Source organism: Solanum dulcamara, chromosome 4, assembly GCF_947179165.1.
Source record: "Solanum dulcamara chromosome 4, daSolDulc1.2, whole genome shotgun sequence".
NCBI lineage: Eukaryota > Viridiplantae > Streptophyta > Magnoliopsida > Solanales > Solanaceae > Solanum > Solanum dulcamara.
Genome location: NC_077240.1, coordinates 24,366,135 through 24,389,117, shown reverse-complemented (window position 1 = coordinate 24,389,117; position 22,983 = coordinate 24,366,135). Strand labels below are relative to the sequence as shown.

The 22,983-nt window shown below is 31.6% G+C and overlaps 1 protein-coding gene and 1 pseudogene across 1 annotated transcript; both read right to left on the bottom strand.

Moving 5' to 3' along the window:
- Positions 1–356: 356 nt before the first annotated feature.
- LOC129884883 (protein trichome birefringence-like 38) lies at positions 357–4,160 on the bottom strand. Its single transcript, XM_055959158.1, has 5 exons — positions 3,924–4,160; positions 2,724–2,895; positions 2,330–2,505; positions 1,930–2,088; positions 357–697 (listed from the first exon to the last, which is right to left on the bottom strand). The coding sequence occupies exons 1-5, from the start codon at positions 4,154–4,156 to the stop codon at positions 403–405; spliced, it is 1,035 nt and encodes a 344-aa protein (XP_055815133.1). The 5' UTR covers positions 4,157–4,160; the 3' UTR covers positions 357–402.
- A 12,300-nt stretch (positions 4,161–16,460) lies between these two features.
- Positions 16,461–22,542, bottom strand: LOC129884130 (protein trichome birefringence-like 41; annotated as a pseudogene).
- Between the last annotated feature and the right edge of the window lie 441 nt (positions 22,543–22,983).

Sequence of the window (22,983 nt, the reverse complement as noted above, 5' to 3'; positions counted from 1 at the left end):
CATTTTTTTAACAGTTGACCATATTTAAAGTGATATATGTTTTCACTTTAATTTGCTGAGTAATAAGTATTTATGTTGGAGCATCTCACATTGTCGGTTTTTAATCTGAATAAAAGAGAAGACTTGCAGTAGTTTATGATAATATTTTTATATTATTTTTAGTCCGTCTCAAAAAAAATGTCATCTTACTATTATTAGAAATAATTTAACTTTAAAATTCTTTCTTTAGACGGAGAGAGCAATATAGAGCAGGAAAAAAGGGTAAGAAAATAGAGATGTGATCTTGACACAAATCATGAATAAGTATAACTTATACCAACTCATCATCATACTTAAGTTTAAGAAAAATTGCATATATTTTTATTCCTCTATATGCTAACAAAATCTATTTGTTTTAATTAATTAAAGGAGAGAAGCATAAAGAATTTGATTCCAAGTATCAGGAACTCCAGCAAGGCACCAATGAGTACAATCCATGCCTTTTAAGCCATTGTATTGGCTAGGATGTCCATCTTTTCTTAGTTGTGACAACTTTGTTATGTCAAGTAACTTTACTAATCCTGGCTTTGTCATATTCTTTAATACTTGGTTCACTATGTCCACAGCAATTGGTAATCCACTTGGGTATGTTGATCCATTCACTGGTCTTGTTTCATTCAAGCAATTATTCACAGAAGGTTCACCCCAATCTGATCCACTGTTCATAGACATTACAAAAATAAAAATATAATATAAGGATGAGTTTAAGTTCTATGAATTGACGATGTTGTCAGAAATAGTCATACAATCAAATTATAACTTATCACAAATAAACATAGTCATGATAAGAATTATTGGTAAATATTATAAAAACTGTCAGTGCATATAACTTAAATTACTTAAAGATATACGAATTAGACGTACGTACTACACGTCACTTCACAAGTATTAGGGTTATTGCATTTTTAATCCATGAACCGTCAATAAATTCAAATTTTTGGTCCTTGTGATATTTTGATAAATTCACACAAGCCGAAGAACCAAAAATGAAATTTTCAATTAACTGAAGATTAAATGTGCTTCCCTAAATGTCACAAAGAATCAAAATCAGAATATATTGATAAAGGGCAGCCCGGTGCAGTAAGGCTCCCGCTATGCGCAGGGTCCGGGGAAGGGCCTGACCACAAGGGTCCATTGTACGCAGCCTTACCTGTCACCACAGCCATTCAACGGGATTCAAAATGCCAAGGCTCGAAGACCTCTGGGACATGGAACAGTAGATCCCGATCTTCCTAGTGATATGCGGGACAAACATCGTTCCTAGTGAACAGCCTTAAAGTACTGTTCCATGTCCCAGAGGTCTTCGAGCCTTGGCATTTCGAATCCCGTTGAATGGCTGTGGTGACAGGTAAGGCTGCGTACAATAGACCCTTGTGGTCAGGCCCTTCCCCGGACCCTGCGCATAGCGGGAGCCTTACTGCACCGGGCTGCCCTTTATCAATATATTCTGATTTTGATTCTTTGTGACATTTAGGGAAGCACATTTAATCTTCAGTTAATTGAAAATTTCATTTTTGGTTCTTCGGCTTGTGTGAATTTATCAAAATATCACAAGGACCAAAAATTTGAATTTATTGACGGTTCATGGATTAAAAATGCAATAACCCTAATACTTGTGAAGTGACGTGTAGTACGTACGTCTAATTCGTATATCTTTAAGTAATTTAAGTTATATGCACTGACAGTTTTTATAATATTTACCAAAATCAGAATATATTGATATTTCAGATTTTAAAATTGGCCTGCCATTTTTTTTATTCTTGAACTAGTAAAGAAATTGATCAATTTTTATTTTCAAAAGAGATTTTTTTATAACATAAAATGGAAAGAAGAAATAGTATATCTCAAAAAAATAAAAAAAGTTGTTAGAAATGAAAAAGTGATTCTTACTGGTAATGGGCTGGAGATGTTCCTTGAAAGAAAACTTCGGTTTTTGTTGTATCCACATCTGTTTCAACCCATTTGGCCCATGTTGTTAGCCCAGCCCGGAAAGCTTCGACCCGGTCCATATCTTTCGATATTTTCCCATCAAGTTCAACAAAATCCCACCTACAAGTAATACAATATTCACACATTGTAAGCTCATTTTTTTCAAAAAAAAATAATAGTAATAGTAACAAATAGCAATAATTAGTTCCTAGTCACGAGGCTTCGGAATCGGTCGGACCAAGCTAGGTCTAGTATATATAGTCTTATTTTGCGTTTTTACAAGAGACTACGGTCATAACGTAAAACTTTAACCTTTTGATCGATCATACATAGAAAATATAAAAGAAGTTAATAAACATACTGTTGTCCAGGTGATCTTCTTGTATACCAAAGCCAAGTATTGAATATCAAAAGGTCAAATTTCTTCCAAATCTGTCCATTTTTAATTGAATTGAGTTTCAACACACGTCCCACCTTTTCAACTTCAATATCTACTAAAAGGTTCGAATGGAATAGTACTATTTCAACTCCATAATCCTGCAAATTTAAGAAGAAAAAAAACACACTTTAGGTTTTTCTTTAAATAAAACACACACAAAAATCTAGAGCTAATAGCCTAATAATGTAAAACACAATTCTTTGTTTCAATTTATTTGATTTGATTTGAAATACGAGATGTCAAACTAATTATTTTATTATTTTTTATATATTTAGAAACTACATAAAAAAAAAAAAAGTATAGTCAGAGAAAATACCAGAAATGTGACAGTGACATTTTCTTTAAGTATTACTTGTTTGAATTTTGCTTGTGGGACAGCAGCATGAACCAAACACAAAAGGGATTCAAAATTGTTAAGACTCAATGAATCCCCAATATACATTATTTTCTTTCCTTTGAATTTTTCCAAAAAATCTTTGCCATCAAATCTGCAAATTAGTCCAAAAACAACAAAATTAATTTAATTGTTAAAATAGTAAAGTAGCATCAAATTCCTCCCCCCACCATTTTGATATTTATTCTCTCTGAAGAAATATATTATTAAAATGTCTTGATCGGAGTTTACTTTAATTTTAGTCAAACTTTATTTTTAATTAGGAAAACGTTTTATATATCTCTATCAATAAAATAGATTGTTGTATTTTTCCTATGTAGATTTTAGATCCAATCTATTAGATTTAGATATGTTTAATTTTTTTTTCCACTCGATGTCAAATATCTTAACAATTCCGTATTCGCGCCTCGTAGGCCTCATTCAGACATGTTTATTTCAGTTGTTGAACTTAAATAGGTAATGCTCCATTATTCTGTATCCTTCGACATATTCATTGATCAATTGAACACAAATTTTAAGGACAACCACATACAATAAATTCCCAAACCCTTTGATTTTTAAGTTCAGTACTATTTCAATGTTTTTTTTTTCAATTTTTTAAATCCATAATATTATTTCGATATCTTACATTTATCAACAAATACAGATGAAGTATATATATTTTCTTTATATATTTATATAAAAGAAAATACTTTTGGCACACATAAGCATGTTTAATTCGAATACTATTCATTAAGGGTAAAATAAAAGGTTGTTAATTAATTTCCAATGTATTTATTGTGTAAATAATACTATACAACCAGGTTATTTATAAAGTAATTTCAAGAAAATCTCTATCATAGAGTAGTAGAAAATTTAGTTATGTAACTTTAGTTCGGAAAAAAACTTTTCAGTGAATATTTTGATTTGCGTATAATTTACCCTTCTCATACCTCACTTGTGGGATTACAGTGAATATGTTGATGTTGTTGACTTTAAGTAAAAATAAAATCATAGTTATTTGACCTAAAATTTACCCCATAAAAAATCTCTATGCTCATATATCATTCAAAAAAAATGTCATATAAAATGAAACAGATGAAATATATAGTTTATTGGGGGGAGGGGGCAAGAGAGATGAACCTGGGCAAGACACATCCATTATTGGGCTGCCATCTATATTTGAGGTAATCAAGATTTGTTCTTCCAAATTTGATGCAATCAAATTCCTTCCTTATGAATGGACAAGCTGTTGAATTATACAATGGATATGAATTATCAATAATCCAATTCCCTTCAAATAAATCACAATCATTTGCTTCTAATGACCCAATTAACACTGCTAAAACAACAACAACAATAAATACTTTCACCATTTTTATTTTCAGAGGAGAAAATAAAAGAAAAGAAAAAGAAAACAGAGAGAATTATGGTGTAAAGGGGTTAAACTAATATATATATATATATATATATATATATATATATATATATATATATATATATATATATATATATATATATATATATATATATATACGTATGAATGGAGGGCTTAAAAATAAGGAAATTTATTTATTTAAGGAGTACTTTTTTGGTAAAGAAGAAAAAAAAATAAAATCTTTTTCAAATCTTGAAAAGTTCATGTATAGTAGAGATATTAGATTCCCGCAATTTTCCAATTAAGAGAATTTGTAAATAGTTGACTAATACCAAAAGAGTTGTTAATTATTTGGGTTTATGTTATGGATAGTACATCATTTACCATTTATTGTTGCTTTCAATCAATAAGCCTATTTTTACTTGTTTATATTTGATTTGATACAATTTTTAAACGATAAATAGTAAAATAATAAGTTTACTATATTACACTTTCAATATAAATAATTTAATATTATTGGAAAAAATTATAGTTAATAATAGAGATAATTAAATTAGGAACTAAATGGTAAATTATTTGACACATCCTAATTTAGAATCAAGTAATTGACGAATGCAGGCAACTTTCTTGTTCCAAAATAAGGTAAAAAGAAGTTATATTTGATAATTATGTGTATGACACCAACATGAGTTGTTGTGAAGTGGTGGGACTACCTCATCCTTAATCAAATGTTTCGGGTTCGATCCTTGAGTATGGAAAAAATCCTTTTGGGGGCGCCACTCTTGAATGGGCCATGCAGTGTGTCATCCAAATTTAATCGAGGTTCAACGGGCTTTAGACACCGAATGAAAAATTAAAAAGAAAAATGTATATGATAATTTTTGTAAACATCACAGGACTTTATAATGTAATTCTTTCGACCTTTCTTTTTGTTTTGATTAATACTTACTCACAATAAACTAAACATGAACTTATTAACCCTTAGCAATTATATATATATATATATATATATATATATATATATATATGTATGTTTATGAAAGACACGAAACTTTTGGTAAATTGATACTTGATAGTTGTGTTAACCTATTTTTGCGTGTGAATGAGATGGTGCTGAAAAAGCAAAACAAAAAAAAATGTCTTTTTTTATTAATTGGTATGGAAATATATATTGACGAAAAGAGTTTGTTAGAGGAAAAGAGTTTATTAAAGGTAAAGGACTTAGGAGCCAAGGCAAAAAAAAGGGCTGGATCTGTGATGAGCATTTGCAATTTTCACATGGCAAACACCTCACAAGTACTCACATATACCTACACCTCCCTATTATTTATTGTTTCTTGCTCTACCATATGTCTCTCTTAACATTAACACTTCTAATGTATGTGTTTGGTATATGAAAAATATTATATCAGAAAATACATTTTAAAAAAATGATGGTTTGGGTTTCTGAATTTTTTGTTTGTTGATTGATTTTTGGTTTGGATAAAAATATGGCTAAAATGTGTTAGAAAATTATATGTATTTACTATGCAATATTACAGTTTGAAAGAATTACAATTCAAGCTATGATTTAGAATTTTATAGCTATTTTCTCTCTTCTCTCTTCCTCTCTCCTCTTTCTCTACACTCTCACTCACCTCTCTCTTCTCTCTTTACTCTCGTTCATCTCTTTCCTCTCTCTACACTTTTGCTCGCCTCTCTCCTCTCCTTGCACTCTCTCGCCTCTTTCTACACTTCTCTCTCTCTCTCCTCCTACTTTCTATCTTAATACAAATACAAATAATAATAATCAATTAAATGAATACAATGTAAATGGACAATGACACAAACACAAATGATACAAATAAATAGATCTGTTTTAGTGATACAAAATACAAATACATATGACAACATATGAATACAAAAGTCAACAAATACAAATACAAATACAAAATACACATGACAACAAATGAATGCTCTCTTTCAAAGATATAAATACTCATACACATGAATACAAATGCAATTGTTATGAAATACAATATTGATACAGTTGTATTCGTTGATACAAATTGTATTTCGTTAATATACTTTAACTTGATACAACATTGATACAAGTCTGTTCGCTGATACAATTTATTCATTGATACAAATTGTATTCAGATACTAGTTATATTCGTTAATACAATTATATTCATTGATACATATACATACTAGTTACATGTATACAATTGAGGAAATTATCCAGCAGATATACAAATTATATTTGTTAATACAAGGAAAAAGACATAAATTCCTCCCTGAAGTTGTATCGAAAAATCAATTACACACTTAAACTATCATGGCGACCTATTACACACCTAAACTACCTAAAAGTGAAACTATTACCCCCCTACAACTGCTGTGGCAAAAAAAAGAAGAACAAACGTCAGATTTTCTGTAAAGTAAAAAAAATTAAAAAAAAAACAAAATCACCCCACCCTCCTACCCTCTTCTTCTTCACACTCACCTACATTTACTCCCATTTTGAATCTTGCCTTTTTTTCTTTCAAAACTCATTAAAGTAAAAAAAATTAAAAAATAAAATTACCCCACCCTCACATCCTTTCTTCTTCACACCCACCTACCCTCTTCTTCTTCACACCCACCTCTATTTACTCCCCATTTTGAATCTTGATTTTTTTCTTTCAAAATCCATTAAGAAGAAGAAGATTTCTTCTCTCCATTTTGGTGGAGAAGACGATTGGGGTTTGGGGGGAGGGGAGGATGGGTGGTTAATAATTAATTAGAAGTTAATTAGTATAAAATATAGTTAATAAAAGAAAAGTTAATTAATAAAAAAAAAGAAAAGAAATATAAAAAATCGGATGGGTGGTTAATAATTGATGGGTAGTTAATAATTAATTAGAATTTAATTAGTATAAAATATAGTTAATAAAAGAAAAGTTAATTAATAAAGAAAAGAAAATAATAGAAATATAAAAAATCGGATGGGTGGTTAATAATTAATTAGGAACTAATTAGTATAAAATATAGTTAATAAAAGAAAAGTTAATTAATAAAGAAAATAAAAGAAAAGAAAAGTTATATACATATTTTTTTTTATAATTATAATTATAATTATATATATATATATATTATTTTTTATAAACACTTTTTTATGCAAAAAATACATCACACTAATTTAAACTAGTAAGGTATGATACATTCTTTATTTGTACAACCATATCATTAGTTTATGCATTATTATTCAGTAAGTTTATGTTGTTTAGTACATTGAATTAGTTAACAATATAAACAGAAGTTAAGCATAATTAAAGTTCTGATATAAGAATTATAAAATTCAAAATGACACGAAGACAATTTATTTTTTAAAAATGAATTATTATCTTTTCTTCTTTTTTGAATGAATTGTTTCTTTTATTTTTGTGTATGGTTAATAACCGAATCAAACCAAATCGAAACCGATAACAACCAAACCGATGAGTGTATATTTTAATTGATTTGATTTGGTTTTAATAATTTTAAAACCGATTAAATTGATTTAATTTTAATTTTGATTAATAACCGACCCAAACCGACGCGTGAACACCCCTAAATCTAATTGTGGAAAACTATATATATATATATATATATATATATATATACTAGTTAGTTAGAGAGGTAACCTGACAAGAAAAGGACTCTCAACATGCATTGGTGGTTAGTAATTCAAGAAAAAAAATGTAGTTACTTCGCAAACATTTAGTTTTAATTTTATGTAAATTAACACTTCGATGACTATTCTTTGCTAACAGAAAATAAGGGATTTTCTGCAAACACGCAAAAAGTTGTTAGTTCTGCAAAATTCGAAATTCAAGCAGGATTGGCCATTTCTGCAAATCTGTTGTGAATTTTTTTGTTTTAAAAAGTTTATTATTTCTTCAAAAAGCAAATCTGACCACTTCCGCCAAAAAATAATCGAAAACTGATCATTTGTGCAAAGCTGGAATTTTCCTAATAAAGGGGGCCAGTTCAAAGAAGAAGAGCAACTAGTTAATTCTTGAAGTGGTTATTTTCACAATGCTATAAAATGGTTTTTTTTTCTTTGCAACTTTTTTTTTCTTTTATAGAATAATTATCTTTTTTGCAGATTAGCGAAAAATGTTTAGTTTTTTTATTCATATTTTTTCACAAGAAAATTAGTTGTAACTCACCATTTTTTCTTATATATGTAAAAAAAAAACACTTATGATGCTTAATGTGTATTTAGATAATTTTTAAAGGATTTGTGTAACGATCTGTTCCCCTCTTTATGGATAAGCCAATGGGGAATAAAATCGGGCCAGAAAACTTTCGATAGTGACTTGAAAATATGGAGCTTCAGATTTGGATGAAATCTAAGTCAGGTGAAGTCCAGGGTAATCTAGTAATGGGTAGAGAATTGAATTGTTAGTTTGATTGTTTAAGTTGATAGCCAAGACGATACGAAGTCTGTACGGCTTTACGAAATCGTATTCGGGCAATCCCGAAATTGAACTTGGCGTGAAGTGTAGATGTTAGAACGTCATGGGATGAGGTTGTGTTGCAAAATGGAAAGCTCGAGACTCAACACGTATATTTTGTCTCCGTGCATCCCGCCAGGGCGGGGCAATTTGCCACGACCTAAACTAGGGCCAAGCCATGACACGACGATTGAGATGCGAGGGACCCCAACCAAGTCATCTTAATATACATCACACACATAAGGCAAAGAAATATAGTGAAACAAGCGGAAGTAACAACTCATGGGAATGGGACTAAGGGATAGAATCAATCAACCAATGTCCAAATGGTCTACATCATAATACCGTCTAAACATGCCTCTATTTTAATCTTTGATAAGGGCTTAGGAAAATCTCCTAGATCAGTCGAACTATAAGAAGAATGTCAATGAAACAACGTGGAAAGAAAGTCATGTCCTCGATAGAGTGAGGACTCACCAACTTTTTTATATCTAAACACTCTAGCCATGAATCGAATGATTGAGGTCCGCCCCTACATTATGAGACAATGTAGGCAAAATATGTGTTAGTACATAGAAGGTACTAAGTATGTGAGATATACATGAACAAGTAAGGGAACATGAACAATATGCCATAGGATGCATGGCCAATCATAATAAACATGAACAAAGCTTAAAAGCATTTGAGAACATATAAAAACTTGTTGGCTAATACATATCATAAAACTTCATCATAAACTCATAACTTAACTTCAATTTGTGTGGGATAGGACCTTTAACCAACATCTTAAACCATACGAGCTATAACTGAATTCGATGGAACTCTCATCGAGAAGGGAGAGGCTACCTTGCCAAGGTATACTCCATCATGGTACTCAACTCATATCAACTCAACTGTGCTATATATGGATCCATTAACTAGGCCATGAAGGCAATCCTACGCGGGTAACGTAGTTTAGGACTTTAGGTTGCTACTAGAATTCTCTTGGGTAACTAACTGCGTTACTAGACCGAACTCCACCTAAAATTCCTCGGTGCTTAGTCAATATCCTATTGAAAACTCATAAAAACGTGATCATAATATAATAGGGAAAGATAGTAACTACCTAACAATCCATCTTTATAAAACATATTACGATAATTGGACTTATCATACCATATTACGAGAATTGGACTTATCACACCATTAACTTGGGTGAGAATTGTACTTATCACCATCTTTAGCATGATTGTGTGAGAATTGGACTTATCACACCATAATAACTTTCTTTGATCATAACTTGATCATCATCATAACTTCATTATTAAAATCGTAATCTCAACTTAAAAATCATGAAAACTTTCCTTGAAAACCATTAAACTCATAATTAACTCATGAAAATCATCTTTGAACCTTAAAATCATAATTGAGATAGCTTCATGCATGAACATCTATAATTCAACTTAAAACCATGCAATTCGTGTAGAAACATGCTTAGAATTATCATTGATGATAATTCAAAATGAAATTGAATCATCCCAATGCAATTCATCAAAACTAGGATAATCGATTGAAAATTGAAAGAAATTTTGAGAAAACTTTGGGACTCTATGGGTGAAAGGGACTCATGGATCAATCTCCACATACCTTGATTGAAATTACTCAAAATTGAAGGAGAAACCTTGGTGAAATCTGAAACCCTAGATTGAAACTTGAGGAAGAATTATTGAGAGAATTGAGTTCCTTGCCTTAGAAATTTTTAGAAGAAGGATTTAGAATGAGGGAAATTTCAAAGGATTGGGTAGATATGGGATTGAAATTAACCATAATTGTGTCTAGGTTCATTGAACGGAACTTGAAAAATGATACAAATACCCTTAATTTAAAACTTCAAAACTAACCCTACGGATTGACTCTACGAGTCGTAGAGAAGATAACGTGTCATGAAGATGACTCGTCCTGTAGGCTTTGGAAAAGAGATTAAAATTGACTCACACTTATCAGTCCACTTGAATGACACTTCCTTTTTAATCAACCGGGTCAAGTGAGTTGAAATAGAAGTAAAGTTCTTCATGAACTGACGATAATAACTAGCCAGTCCCAAAAAACTTCTAACCGCGATCACAAAATTAGGTATAGCCTAGTTCTCAACAGCCTCAATATTTTGTGGGTCCATCATTACCCTCTTTTTTGAAACAACATAGCCTAAAAAGGCAATTGAAGGCAACCAAAATTCACATTTAGACAATTTTGTATACAACTTTTGTCTCCCCAAAACAACTAAAATAATTCGAAGATGATCTACATGTTCATGTTCACTCTTTGAATATACCAATATATCATCTATAAACACTATCATGAATGAATCCAAAAACGACTTGAACACTCTATTCATCAAACTCAGGAAGGTTGCAGGTGCATTGGTCAACCCAAAAGATATCACTAAAAATTTATAGTGCCCGTATCTGGTTTTAAAAGCCTTTTTGGGCACATCCTCAGGCCTGATTTTCAACTGATGATACCGGACCTGAGATCAATCCTTGAAAAGATTGAAGCAACTTGCAACTGATCAAAAAGGTCATCAATACGAGGTAAATAATATTTATTTCTGATGGTAACCTTATTCAGTTGTCGGTAGTTAATGCACATTCTCATACTACCATCTATTTTTTTGACGAATAACACAGGAGCACCCCAAGGGGAAGTACTAGGATGAATGAACCCTTTGTCAAAAAGCTCCAGAATTTGAGCCTTAAGCTCTCTCAACTCTGCCGGAGCCATATGGTAGGGAGGGATGGAAATTAGTCGAGTACCCGACTCTAAGTCAATGCAGAAATCTATATCTCGGTCAGGAGGTATACTAGACAAGTCTGAAGAAAAAACTTCCAAAAATTCACACATTATTGGAATAGACTCAATAGTAGGAGACTCTACATCCATATTCAGGATATGGGTAAAATAAGCCAAACAACCCTACCTCACCATTTTTCTAGCCTGGAAAAAGGATATGACCTTAGTTGGCTTAGGTTTGTACACCTCTTCCCACTCTAACCTTTCCCTCTCCGGGATCTCTAGAGCTACAATTTTTACATTATAATTAAGTACAACAAAGTAAGGGGACAACTATGTCATGCCTAAGATCACATCAAAATCTGTCATGTCTAAGATCACTAAGTCAACCCATGTCTGGTGTCCCATAAACATAACAGAACAAGCACGATACACATAGATGACTATGACTGACTCTCCAACAGGGGTAGAAATATGAACACGGGCATCTAATATATCACAAGTGTATCAAAACCCAAGGCATATTTCACAAACACATAAGAATAAGTGGAACCTGGATCAAACAAAATAGTAGTCATCCGGTCACAAACAAAAATAGTACCTGCAATAACTGATTCAGACGCCTCTGCCTCGGTCTTGCTGGGAAAAGCATAAAAATGCGCCCGATCATCCTTACGGGCCACCTTTCTGCCTGGCTGGGATGGTCCTCGACCTGCACTACCATTACCTCAGCCTCACGGTCTCTTAAATTTCCTTTTCTCCTACCCTATGGACGTCCTCTGTCATTGCTCCCCCAATTGCTGGGACTACTGCTCTAGCCTGTTGAGGTGCTGAAACTTTCTCACGGGGGTGAGGGCACTCCCTCCGTATATGTCCCTGCTCTTCATAATTTAAAAAGTCGCGATTAAAACATGGACGGCTACTTGGGATGATGCTTTCTTGCCCTCATGGCTGGATGGGGTTATGGATTACCTAAAAAACCATCAGTGGAAGCAGGCAGTGCTGACTGAATTGGACGGGTTGCAATCATCTTTTTGCCTGGCCCTCTGGAATAGGATCCCTAGATATTTCCATTGCTACTGGCTTCTTAGACAAAGCTTTGTCTTACGCATCTCTTTTCACACCTTCAACCTTCTTAACAAAGTCTCTGTCTTCATTGAAACTCCAACTAGACCAAGTCATATGGACCGACAATACATGCAACTCGGGGTTTAACCCTTTCATAAACAACCTGATCCTCTCATCTTCTGTAGTGACCAGCTTAGTAGCATACTTGGACAATGCATGAAACTTTGCCTCATAAGCAGCCACTGATAGCCCTCTCTGCTCAAGGGGCATAAACTCATCCTTCTTTCTGTCCCTCAAATTATGGGCCACATACTTTTCTAGGAACAGAACATGAAATTAAAACCAAGTGAGTTAGGGAAACACATGTGAACGACACTACATGTAAGCCCTCCACAACTATTTGGCCTCACCCTACCGCTGAAAAGTCACAAACTCTACTCCATTGTGGTGTAATATACCCAGCTTGTGCAGTCTCTCATAATAATCAAGAATGAACTCATAAGCATCTTCATTTTCGGTACCATAAAAGACTGGAGATTTGAGTTTGAGGAACTTGGTGAGCATGTCATGCTTAGTACCGGTGATTACTAGACCCATGAATGGTCTGAAAAATAAATCTGTGCCTACCACCTCATCTGCTAGTTGAGCTGCAGTAGCAACAGGATGAGCAACAGGAACTGGTGCTGGAGACATGGTAGGAATGGCTCTAATGCCGGCCAACCCACTCAAGAATGCCATGATCTTCTTGGCTAGTATGGGGTCTAGAGAAGGAATACCCGCAGCCCCAATCTGGGTGTCCTCCTCCTGTTCAGCATGCTCTTCTTCCTCTCCAACCTCTACCTCTCCCTCTAACTCATTCTAGGAGCAGGAGGGGCCTCACATATTGGCACCTCCTCAATATTAACTTTCACCCTGGCGGGTAATGCTCTCCCTCTGCCCCTACCTCATCTTCCTCATCTGTCTCTTCCTCTGCCACGCCCTCGAATGGATGGCTCTTCTTCTGGCTCCACTGGAGCTACGGGGCCTTACACTATTATAGAGAGTGTTAAACATCTATGAATAGAAGAGTGAAAGAGGTTAGACACCACTTTGGATCACCAAATACCAATTGGAATTAAGTTATAGCATGAAGGAAAGAGGATAATTAAAATTTTCCCAAAAATCCTGTAGCTTCTCAAAAAAAAGTACAAACGTCTCTGTACCATTTCGCAAGACTCTCCTAGACTCATTTTGATACGATGAGATTAACGAACCTAGTCTCTGATACCAACTTTTGTCACGATCCCGACCCACCGTGACTGGCACCCACTCTAACCCTCTAATGAGAGAACCATTTTTATAGCTCAAATTATCAACTTATGAGATAAAATAGTAGAAGGTTTGCGGAAGCAGGAATAAAACCAAAATAAGACTGAGTTCTCATAAACTAGGCCAAATAATTTAAGTATCAAACAAAATGCGGAAACATCCTAGGAACTGAAAGTCATCCGTACTAAAACTCTAACCAAATGTCAATATAAGAAAAGTAAAACACTCCCAAAAGAAGTCATAATATTAAACGATTTTCTGACATCCGAGTCTCGAATGAAGGACTTAGACAATAAGAAAGTCCACAGTAGCATGATAGAGTAGCTCACCCTTAGACTTTGAACAAGCTTCTACTTTTCTAATCGAGGTCTCTCCGCAGCCGATTGAATATGTTCTGTACTCAACAAAAGGCAGAGCAAGAGTATTATCAGTACACAAAATAATGATGTACTGGTAGGATCACGCGGTTAGCCAATATGTGGATTATAGACAAGTAAATTCAATAAAATAGGCATATACATATATAAAATAAGTCAACTAATCCCAAGTTCAACCATATTCAGCAATATCACAACTCAATATCTTCTACATGCTATAACTTCACACAAGGGTTCTCTCAAGGGATCTACAAACAATCAACTTTGTGTCGGAGGTCCAAATATATGTTGAAACGTGACATCCGATCAAATTATGTATTGGAATGTGATACCCAATCCAATTATGTATCGAAATATGATACCAGATCCAAACATACCACAATCACAAATACATTCAATATTTACAACATCATACCACAAAAAACAGATTCATCACAAAAACAAGTCAGCAAATGATCATTTCACACATAATTTAGCATGTTTTCCTATTCATATACACATACATATTATGAAGCAATTCAACAAGCATATGAAACACATACGGGAAACTAGACCATCACGTACGTCAAATTCAAGCTCTAACAACTTTACAATGGAAGAACCTTCCTTTTTTGGGTTCGTTTCTCTCGTTCTTTGTCTAGAAAACAGTAAATACATATAAAGGATCAACACAATGGCCTAACTATCATGAAAAATAACACAATTATCATCCTAGTCCAAACCCATGATCCTAACCACACCCTAGGGCTATTTGCAACCATTAGTTTTCAGTTCAAACCCTCCCCCAATGATTACCAACCTAAAATTATGAAACTCGAGGGTGCATCATAATTTCTCTTCGGTCAAGAAAATTTCTTAATCAGTCATTTATTTTTGCAGACTAAAAAATAAAGAGTCGTTTTCTTTTGATTAGGAATTCATAAGGTGACTTGAGCAACAAAACCAATTCCAATTGGCGGCACTGAATAATAAATATTAATCTATTTTCAAAGCCGACATTTCAAATGAAAAAAACCCTTGAAGTTAGGGATGTTCAAAATCGAACTGAAAAAAAGTTATTGATTTATCAGTGACGGATTATTGATTTAGTGATTTCAGTAATTGTTTTAATTTTTATTATTATTGGGTGATCGATTGTTAACGGTTTAAGGTTTTTTATTAATGGGTTAACCGATAACCCGATAGTAACTTAATAATTTATATTTATTACTATTCGGTACATAAATACCTTCACTAACTATTTAGTTTTCATACTTTTATTTTTTATTGTCTCAAATTCTTGGTTATTATACAATATTTTACATTTGCTTTTGAACAAGATGCAATTTATCTACTCATGGGCATGGTTCATTGGTTTGTCACCTTGTTTTGTAAGTGATTTTCAATGATTTTTTGTATCAAATCTTAACGGTTAAACTAATAATCGAATTGATAATGATTAATAATCGATAAACCAATAATACAATATATTAATGATTTTATAACGGTTTGACATGTCTATAAATCGATAATCAACAAGTCAAATCGATAAACTTTAAAACCAAACCGGATCGACCAATATGCAACCCTACTTCAAGCTTTAATGTGTGAAAAAGGGGTGTGACAGTAAGAACGCTATATTACCTAGTAGAAAAGATCCAAAATTATCACAAACCTCCCTTATTCCTTTTCTACTGCAATTTCTGAATTATTATTTTTGAGCCTGTTTGGAGTAGATCTAGGTGTTGAAATTTGAAAAATAAAATTAATTTTGGTAGAGGAATGCTTTTACTTTCCAAAAGAGCAAACAACAACATCCAAATACGAAATCCTCATACTTTGGGCTTTCAATAAAAAATGAAGGCGTATAAAGAAGGGAAAATTTAAGAAATGACAAACATATTAAGTTTAATAATTCTCTATGGATATAGTTTATGTGATTACTCTCTATAGCTATATTTATGTTTGCTATGGTCATTAACATTTGTATATCTCGCTGCACTATACAAATTGAACTTTCAATGAGATTGTATATATTCGCTTACAGAATTGTATATTCGCTTTCAGATTTGTATATTCGCTTTCAGATTTGTTTTAGAGATTTGTATTTTCGCTATATATTTGCTTCTAGATTTGTATATTTTCTTCCAGATTTGATTTAGAGATTTGTATATTTGCTTTTAGATTTGTAAATGAGCCCCCCGATTTATATAATAGGAAATTTCATTAAAATATAGTCAATTCGTGTAATTAATTGAAACTATACCCTTATCACATAATTGTAGTAGTAATGTTTGTCAATCCACGCAATTTTCCTTATAACGAATGTGCTTACAATTAATTAAATGGAAGGTTTGGAAGAATTAGTTGAAAAGAGAGATGCATATAAAATATTATTCCAAGTATCAGAAACTCCACCAATGCACCAATGTACACAATCCAATCCATGATAGCAATTGTATATGCTTGGATGTCCATCTTTTCTTAGTTGTCATAGCTTTGTTATGTCAAGTAAAGATACTGTTGGCTTTGACATGTTCTTTAATACTTATTTTACTATGTTTACTGGGATTGGTAAGCCCTTGGGTATGTTGATCCTTTTACTGGTGTTGTTTCATTGAAATAATTTTTTACTTCTGGCTTACCCCATTCAAATCCACTGCAAAAAAAATTGTTGTAAAAGATTAGGCAAATAGAAGGATATCTATGAGATTAGACATCACTTGAAAGTTTTACTCAGATTCACATTACACTAAAACACCAATAAAGTAATATTTGATAAAGTAATAATCTCGCTAAATAAATATTTTTCTCCGGTCTCGACTTGGGCTGGTTATATTAAAGTAATATTCTCACTAAATGCATTATATAATAATTTAAAATAAAGTATTAAAGACCAGAAAAAATATAAAGTAATAATTACTAGAATACATCAAGAATTTATATATATTTAATCAGTCAATAATACTAGACCAACAACTATTTAAAAAAAAATGATTCTATAGTTGATTATTTTTACTTTTCGCCAAAACCAAAATTAATCTCATCCTTAACTTTTTGAAGAGCGAACACAATTTTTAGAATATTTTATTCGTATTGTACCAAATAGTTTGACAATGTAGTCATTGCTTGAAATGTCTCCTTTGACAATACATGTGGGACAATGCTACTATCATCTTGTTTAGGATCATTCTCATCATTATTATTCATTACAGATTGAATAATCTCTTCCTCTGTAGGTGATTCCATAGCTGTATCATTCTCGCTAGGGTAGTTCAAAAGATGTTCAACATCCATCACATTTCTGTAGGCTAAATTTGAAATGACATCATTTAATTTTTGGATTCCTTCATCTAATTCACCAACTTCTTGGAAACCTTCATCTAATTCACCAACTTGTGGCTCGGCAACATTGTTTTCTTCCGACCGGATCTTGCAATGCCGAAAATAATTTGCAATTGTTCTTTCTTTCACATCAAAATTCCAAGCCAAGTTAGCAAAATTAATAGCATTCAAAATATTAATTTTTTCAGTATTTGGTGCTTCAACCTCAAGGTCTTGTAGGATGCTGAAATAAAGACGACGACGATAATGAGCTTTGAATACGCAAATAATCCCAGCATCACATGGTTGAATCTTAGACGTTGTGTTAGGAGGTAAGAAAAACAACCGTACATTTCTTAGGCCTTCAACTATCTTTGGATGAGTTGGGCAATTGTCTACTATTAACAAAACCTTTCTGCCATTCATTCTCTTATCAAACCAGTCAACATATTCTTGGAAAAGCAAGCCAGTCATCCAAGCTTTCTTGTTGGATCTATACATGCAATTAAGATTATTCATGTTCACATTTTTAAAGCATCTAAGATTTGCAAATTTACCAATAATCCACAATGGTACTTTGTCAGATCCATCACTATTGCAACAGAGAGCAAGAGTAATTCTCTCTGTCTTTTTTGCGACCTTCAAGCTGCTTGGTAGAAAGTGAATGATTAGCTTTCAATCGGTAAAATAGTCCAGTTTCATACATATTATAAATATCCTTCAATTCAAACTGATCTAGTTTTGACCATATGCTAGACAATTCATTTTCAATGTTCTCCATGATAACTGAACCACTTTCACCAAAACGTCTGTAAGATTTGATTCCGTATCTTGACTTAAAACGTCCTAACCAACCAGAAGAAAAGCTGAATTCTGTATTAGTTTCAATACATTTTCAGGAAAAGATCTATTGCTTTTTTTTGGATAATTTTCCCTGACATGTTCACTTTCTCTTTCATTTGAAGAAACACTCGTACAAAACTTTCTCTAAATCAGGGTATTTTACCGATTTATGCCTCTTGGCATCGCTATTTTTCATCTCATTTGACAAATACTCTGCCGTCCTTTTGAGAGTGTGCGATATTGTTGATTGACTAATAGTCAAATCAAACTTTTGTTTCACCCATGATTGCAAATCTTTTTGGCTAATAGTTGGATTCTCTTTCTTATGCTCACATATTGCGTTTCTTATTTTATTGGTTAAAGATGATTTGTGTACGCCTTTCAAATGATAAGAAGACATTATAAATGGATTATGATTTTTAAACATCTAGTTTTTTCCTTTTATAGTTAACATAAAATCTCTTCGTATTCTATATATACATGAATATAGTTAGAAATATTAAACTTCACTAAATTCGTTTAACTTCCCTAGATTTAAATAATAAATATGCAAAGACTACACTTTTTAGTTTCCAAAATTTAAACTTTTGAAATTCTTAATTCAAATATTTTTTTTCTTTCCTATGGCACATACTGCAAAATACTCTCTAAAATAATAAATATTTATTTATCGATAAACTAATAATCTCGATAAATAAATATTTTTTTTATTCCAAAAATATGCATTTATAGAGGTTTTACTGTAGGGTTCATCTAATGGAAAGCGCTCCCTATCAGAAATGTTTTTCAAGTTTGAAAGGACTAGGGTTATGAACTATTTGTTAACTTGACCGGTTGACCCATTGTTGAACCCCAAATGAGGGTCATTGGCACTTATGCCCTTATTTTGTGCTGGTATTTAGTTTATGTCCCTTATAACAAAAAAATATTGGTGCAGGATATAAGTACATATTTTCGCATTTTTTAATATTTCTCTAAGTTATGCCTCATGAATTTAATTTTAAAGAATTAATGTGTCACTGGACATAAGTTCAGTTACTGCACAAACCATTTTAAGGAAATTTATGGCATTTCAATCCCAAATGACCCTTCAAACCGGTAAGCATGTCAATTAGTGTAATCCGGGGTCAATATCGAACCCAAACCGAAATAGCACAAATTCAAATTTGAAGATTGGAATTTTATAAATTTGAAAGATATTAGATTAATAATAAAAGAAAAAAAATACGTTGTATAATTTTTACATTATTTTTCGAAAGACAATTAAAAAGGAGGAAAGTTGGGTCATATTCATGTTAGACGAGTTGGTTTGACAATGTTATTTGAACTAATTCATTTTAATTTGAGCAAATTTTAGACTGATTGAATGTGACCCATTTATTGATTTGATCAGTTTTGATCTACCTTAATTTGACCAAATTAAACCTGACCTTTTGCTACTTGACTGATATTTTATAAAATCGAGGAAGTGATAATTGAGTTATTTATGAATAATTAAAACATTTTTTGAACTGACCACAACTCCTATAAAAGCAATATGTAACTAATGCTTTCAATTTTTATTTTTTTTGGTCATAAGATACAATAATTATATGACGCATCCGAAGAATCTTGAAAAAGAAGTAAAATAAGTCATATCATTATGCTAAAATTTAGAGTCACCAATAATAAAGATAATGAAAATCCATAAAACAAGTACTATTAATAAGAAATACTAATGAAAATGAACGTGATTTTAATTTGGGGAGTATTTGAGTTACTAGATGCTTACGAGCTATAATTTTGTAAAGACTTATTATACCATAAAAAAATTATCAGTTCAAACTTGAAATAATATATAAGAAACAGGTTAATAAATACTTACAAAATGACATTATAATAAATATTTTAAAATATATTTATAAACTTGTATAATGTCAATTTGACCTTTTTGAATTAAAATCAAATCAAATCAAATCAAATAAATTATAAATTATGAACTTTTTTTTTCAACACTTTTTTTATCGATTTACCGTTTCCTTTGAATACACCTAATATTAATTATAGTTTCTTTTAGGATATGCTTGATACGGTAGAAATCATTTTCTAAAAAAAAATATTTTTCATAAGTCATTTTCTAGTATTTGATTAACGGAGTAGCAACAAAAGGAAATTAATTAGAAGGATGAAAGTTCTTACTGGTAATGCATGGGTGATGCTCCTTGGAAAAATACTTTGGTTTTCTTTGTATTAATATCCCTTTCAACCCATTTAGCCCATGTATTTAGTCCTATACGAAAAGCTTCAATACGGTTCATGTCCTTGGATATCGTGCCATTATTTTCAACAAAATCCCATCTACACATATATATACAAAAATATACTCCAATTAGACTAATCATAAAGAAAACTCTATCTATGCATATAAGTAAGATAGCGTTTGATCGTAGATATTGTTGAAACTTGAAAGAAAACAAGTTATCAAAATTTAGTGTTTGTATTTAGACATGCATTTTACTAGAATTTTTTATTTGAAGTTTTGTAAGTGAGTGAAATTTGAATTTGAAGACAGATTTTCAAAAACTGACCAAATTTCAACAACAATAACATACTCAGTAAAATCTCACTAAGTGAGATCTGAAAAAGATAGAGTGTACGCAAACCTTACCGCTATCTCGTAGAGATAGATTGTTTTCGAAAGACTCTCGATAAACAGACCAAATTTTATGAACAAATAATATATTATTTTTTGAAAACCTACTTTCAAAATCTATATATGATCAAACGGATGCAAATATTTAAGTACATACGGTTGCTGAGAATCGGTTCGTAGATACCAAAGCTAAGTATTGAAGATCAAAACATCAGCTTGCTTCCAAATTTCTCCATTTTTAATGGAATTTAGTTTTAATACTCTTCCAACATTGGGTTCCACTTCAATGTCTACCAAGTAATTTGAATCAAATAGTATCACTTCAACTTCATAATCCTGCAAATTAATTAAAATTTTAAACGAAAAGTCGGAAGCATATTCAATATTTGAACTTTATAAGTTTAAATCTAAAATTATACCACATTCCATTCAATTTACTCGATTCAAAATTTATTATTCTTGTTTAGTAAATTTGTAACACATATATAAGGTTTGAGCTTAAGCTACGTATGGAGATGGTAAGAAGAAAGACGGAATTGACCTCAAATGTGACAGAAACAGATTGTATATTTATTTGTTGGTTGAATTTGGTATTGGGGAGAGCAGCATGAAGCAAACACAGAAGGTATTCAAAGTTGTTTAGACTTAAATCTGTAAAATTATAATAATTAATATGAATTTGATATATAGTATTATACAATTTCATTGGCAATATATATAGCAATATTGCTCATACATATCAATTTTATGTATAATATTTCGTTCATTATGATATATCTGACCTATAATTGATTCGATTTTATCAAGAATTACTATGAATTCACACAGAGAATGTGTTCGCTAGAACTTGAAATCCACCGACTATATATAAATGTCACAAGTTGATCAATTGTTAAGCCGTTAATAAAGGTTTTATCTTGTAATTTAGATATATTGATTGTCGCAATGGTAGTTAATTAGTGTCATAACAACTGATGATAGAGGTGGTTGGTGGTCTGGTTGTGGCGGTTAACATGAATTTTGGTCATATGATGAAGGATGGTGATAAAGGTAGTTAATTGTAATGACAAGTTGTGAAGGATTGTAGGTTATGATGGTTAGTAATAAATTAAGTAGTGGTAAAATATCATATTCATAAGGATTTTTCAAGTGATTGTCTTAAGGATAATATGACTTTGTACAAAATCTACATGATTCATAACAATTAACAGCTAATAACTGATGGTGGTGGAATTTTTTTTATAAAATGAAATTTATATTCAAAAATTTAGACTTGTATTAATCAGCAATACAAAAAACGAAAAAAATACGAACCTTGGCAAGAAACAACCCTTGGGTAGCCATCTATATTTGAGGTAATCAAGATTTGTTCTTCCAAATTTGATGCAATCAAAATCCTTCCTTATGAATGGACAAGCTGTTGAATTATACAATGGATATGAATTATCAAAAACCCAACTCCCTTCAAATAAATCACAACTCTTGATATTTTTTGTATTGTTTCCACTAATATTAGTGACTACCTCATGAGCATTTGCTTCTAATAAGCAAAAACTTACTATTATAGAAATAGGACCAATATTTAGAAAAAGGCCAAATCTCTCAATTACTTTACCCATTTGAAATTAACAGATAATGGAGATATAAGATATATTTGAAAGCTATTTGTGGCTCTATATATAAAGAAATTTAAAAATTAATTATCTTCTAAGACGTGATATAACATGTATTACTATTTACTAGTTTAAAATTAGGATTATACTCACTAAGTCCCTTTTTAGTTGTCATGTATATTAAAAATATTTATTTCAAAATAATTGTCAATATAAACAATCGAGAGAAAATTAATTATCTTTTTTTATTATTTTGCCCTTAGTCTTAATTATTCTAGGACTAAGAGGTACATATATAGTAAAAATTAAATAACTAATAAGGGATATATTAATTAAACAAAACTTTTAATTAATTTTTTCTTAAGAATTGTATGAAACTTTATTATGAAAACTAAAAAGAAACGGAAGTAGTACCATTTTTTAATATTTTTATGCAGGACTTGGCAATATCA